Source organism: Odontesthes bonariensis, chromosome 3, assembly GCF_027942865.1.
Source record: "Odontesthes bonariensis isolate fOdoBon6 chromosome 3, fOdoBon6.hap1, whole genome shotgun sequence".
Taxonomy (NCBI): domain Eukaryota; kingdom Metazoa; phylum Chordata; class Actinopteri; order Atheriniformes; family Atherinopsidae; genus Odontesthes; species Odontesthes bonariensis.
Window position 1 is genome coordinate 3,157,457 of NC_134508.1, and position 3,435 is coordinate 3,160,891.

The 3,435-nt window shown below is 44.5% G+C and overlaps 1 protein-coding gene across 1 annotated transcript; it reads right to left on the reverse strand.

Moving 5' to 3' along the window:
* Positions 1 to 1,678: 1,678 nt before the first annotated feature.
* On the reverse strand, positions 1,679 to 3,061 carry LOC142377665 (nuclear factor 7, brain-like). Its single transcript, XM_075461976.1, has one exon. It carries the CDS (start codon positions 3,059 to 3,061, stop codon positions 1,679 to 1,681), a length of 1,383 nt encoding a protein of 460 aa, XP_075318091.1.
* Between the last annotated feature and the right edge of the window lie 374 nt (positions 3,062 to 3,435).

Sequence of the window (3,435 nt, forward strand, 5' to 3'; positions counted from 1 at the left end):
ACCAGCTGCGGCTGGTGTGAGTTCCAACTGACATTTGTACACAGACTATGAGTTTGGAGGGTTTTTTTTAACCGCACTGTCTCGAACAAACGATCGCTGTTCGAAAAGTAAAAGTCGTATCCAAATAATTCTCAAACCGTGAGCTTCACAAAAGATAGCAGAAGCCAGCGGTGTAATTTTTATTCGGCTACTATGTGTGGCTCGTTTTTTTTGGCAGTTTTAAAATAAGTTTTCACATGAATTTTATGATTTTAGGCTTTTATAATGGGCGGAATGCGAGCCGGAGGGCGGACTCTCTGTGCTCAGACGCGATTTGTGAGAAATCTGTGAGGCAGAGCTCAATGAGTGTGACTTTGGGTGAAAGAGGACAAAAATACCTACGTTTTGAAGTAAAATTTGTCCAGATCAGGCAGATATTTTGGACATGAGAGGCATTTGTTTGAGGAATTGGTGCAATATCAAATTTTGAGTGAGGATTTAAGTGGGAGAAGCACCTCGGCCGAGCTTTACTCTTCCTAAAACGTAAACTGCGGTTGTGTCAAAGCTGTATAATGTATCAACAAACCCTTTTGTTCAGTTAAAGCTGAGAGTTTCCTGTCACATATAAACTTTGAATGATGTCTGTGTGATGCTTTATGGCTGAGTTATGAGGCCTCCAAAATAGGGTAGTTTTTTGCGCCAACTGCAAAATACTGCCCATCCAGCATTTTCCAGTTTTTTCCAATTTTGACGGAATTCCTTTCGACTAATGAGAGCCAAACGTCATTCAGTTCAATAAACGAGTTTATTCAAGTTAGCATGGTGCCCTTTAATCAATGATACTTTTATTAATAAACACGATTGTCTTCAAAACACTATATACAACATATAGAAACAGTAAAAGACAGATAATCTGTGTGTGTATCAGAGAAGAGGAAGAATCACTAAACAAAATGGTGACTGTGACCATTTGGTCGGTAAGGTCAAAGGATGGTGGCTGGGATCACGTGTTAGCTGAAGAAGCTACAACAAAGGCGGACATGTAGTCCACATGTTGACTGAAGATGTTGGGCTCTTTGTCTCTGTAGACATGTGGGCCAGAATGTGCAAGCTACAGCAAGACAAAGGAAACCTTTACAGAGTGGGATGTTCAAATTACTGCTGGTTGGTCCTGGTTAACAAAGACTTCAAATGTTAGCGTGTGATTCATGTTTAAGGTGCCAGGTGAACAAAGGAAGATAGTTAGTTTGCATCCAAGATCATAGGAAACATTAACTTAACTCAAATGAACCTTACTGAGAGTGGAGCATTACTTCCTGTCTGTGATGAGTCATAAAAACATGTAAATGTACCTGGAACACAGTGAAAATACAGATTATTGATCGCTGCTGAGAACATGGATGTTAAACATATTAATGAACACGTTTGAAAACGTCAGCAACTAAATTTAAAGGTGAAGCCGCTGCCACAGCAAAACTAAACTTCAGGTCATCGACTTCATGTGACGTTTCATCAGTACAGATTATTAAGCAGATATGAAGCTGATCAAACTGAACTGATCAGAGTTTAAAGCCAAACAGCAGCTCTGCTGACAGATCAGATCAATACATCTAAAATGTTCCTGTTTGAAGATGAAAACACTGAGTTTCACACAGATCAATAAAGTCTCATGTGAACTGTGTTCTTCATCCTGAACACATCAGATCTGTTCCGCCGTCACTGAGACCTTCAGAGGTAACATCTTAGCTTTATCATCAGTGTTAATAAATGGAAACATCTTCTCAGTAAAAGTGTGTGTGATGGTGTGTATGTGTGTGTTCGTATCAAGATCAGAGAACGTCAGCTTTCCTTTGTTCCAGTCCAGATTCACTCTGATCCTCCGGAGCTTCTTTGGTACTGACAGAAGAGGGGTCTTAGCTGCTGGTGACCATGCTGAGTATTTACCTTCGAAGAGCCCAATCGCCCACAATCCAGGCAATATGCTTCCCTTCCTCTCAGCAGATTCTGCTTTCACACCAAGTCCCCAGAATGTACTCTCTCCAACCTCGACATCCCAGCTGTGAGTCCCTGAGTTAAAGCCCTCAGAACTCAGAACAGACCAGGGATAATCAACCCTCTCTGGATTATCAGGAAGGTTCTGTTCCTCTCCTGCACTCACAGCGGTCAGATCCTCAGACAGGATGAGCTCTGGACCAGCAGTGTTTGGGTCCATAATGAGAGGAGTGTATTGGACCATGTCCTTCATCTTGTTCCAGATGTTGAAGGCCAGGTTGCCCAGGTGTTTGGCCTGGTCTATCAGAGCTCCTGCAGGCAGCTGTGGATCATCCAGCAGGGGGCAGCGCTGGACTCTTTCCACTGCAGCCTTGTAGTGGTTCAGGAATGAGACGCCTTCAGCTCTCAGCTCCTCCTCTGTGGCTCTGACTGTGTCTGAAAGAGCTGCCATCTCTCTGCTCAGAGCCTCCATCTTCTCCTTCATCATCCCACTCTTCTGCTGCTCTTCCTCCCTCAGTGCAGCCAGCCTGGCCTCCTCTTCCTCTGCTAAAAACTGCCGAAGCTTCTTAAACTGCTCCTTAATCTGCCTCTCTGTGTGTCGGGCCTGGACCTTAATGTGTTCTGCTGTTTGATCAAACTTCTCTGTAACTTCCTTCTGGAGCTTCAGTTTCTTCTTTAAGGGTTTCAGAGATTTCTGAAGTTCCTTCTTGTGTTGCTGTGCAGCTTCATCGATGGGTCTGAATCTGTGGTTGGAGTGTTTTTCTGAATCTCTGCAGATGAGACAAACCGGCTGCTGATGGTCCAGACAGAAGAGTTTGAGTTTCTCAGAGTGCAGACTGCAGAGAGCCTCTGAAGCTCTGTGATCTCTGTCCTGTACGAAGGACTCACACAGATTCTTCAACGCCAGGTTACAGAGTGGTTCTGTCACAGATATTTCCCTACAAACTGGACACTCTTGTGCTGGTTTCTCCTTCCACCAGCTCCTCAGACAGTCTCTACAGAAGCTGTGGCTACATGACAGAACAACAGGATCTCTGTAGATGTCATGACAGACCGAACAGCAGAAATCTTCCTCTGATCTGGAAGCCATTTAGTCTCTGAGTGAAGCTGAAAACAGCAGACAGAATACAGTCAGCCATGGCTCCCCTCCCAGCTCTACTGACTTCATCAAACTGACTGTTTGTGGTGTTTTTGGTCAAACTCACCTTCAGTGTGTGGAGTGTGAGCAGCTTGAAGTTTCCACTTCTCTCTCCTGCAGCTGGACTCGCTCAGAGGAAGCTGTGAGTTTGGTCTGAAGGTGAATCTGATCGTCTGTGTGTCTCTCTGTAGTGAAGAAGAATCTCTGACTGTTTCCTGCTCCGTCTCAGGTCAGTCGGGTGGAGCTTAAAGCTGTTAGACCTGCTGCCTCACCTGTAACTAAGGTGTGTTTTGTTCCAGAGAGGGAAACCTGCCAGCAGCTCTGGA

What these genes read in the sequence shown, in the direction of transcription:
- LOC142377665 (XM_075461976.1), bottom strand. Translation starts at nt 3,061, where the DNA reads ATGGCTTCCAGATCAGAGGAAGATTTCTGCTGTTCGGTCTGTCATGAC.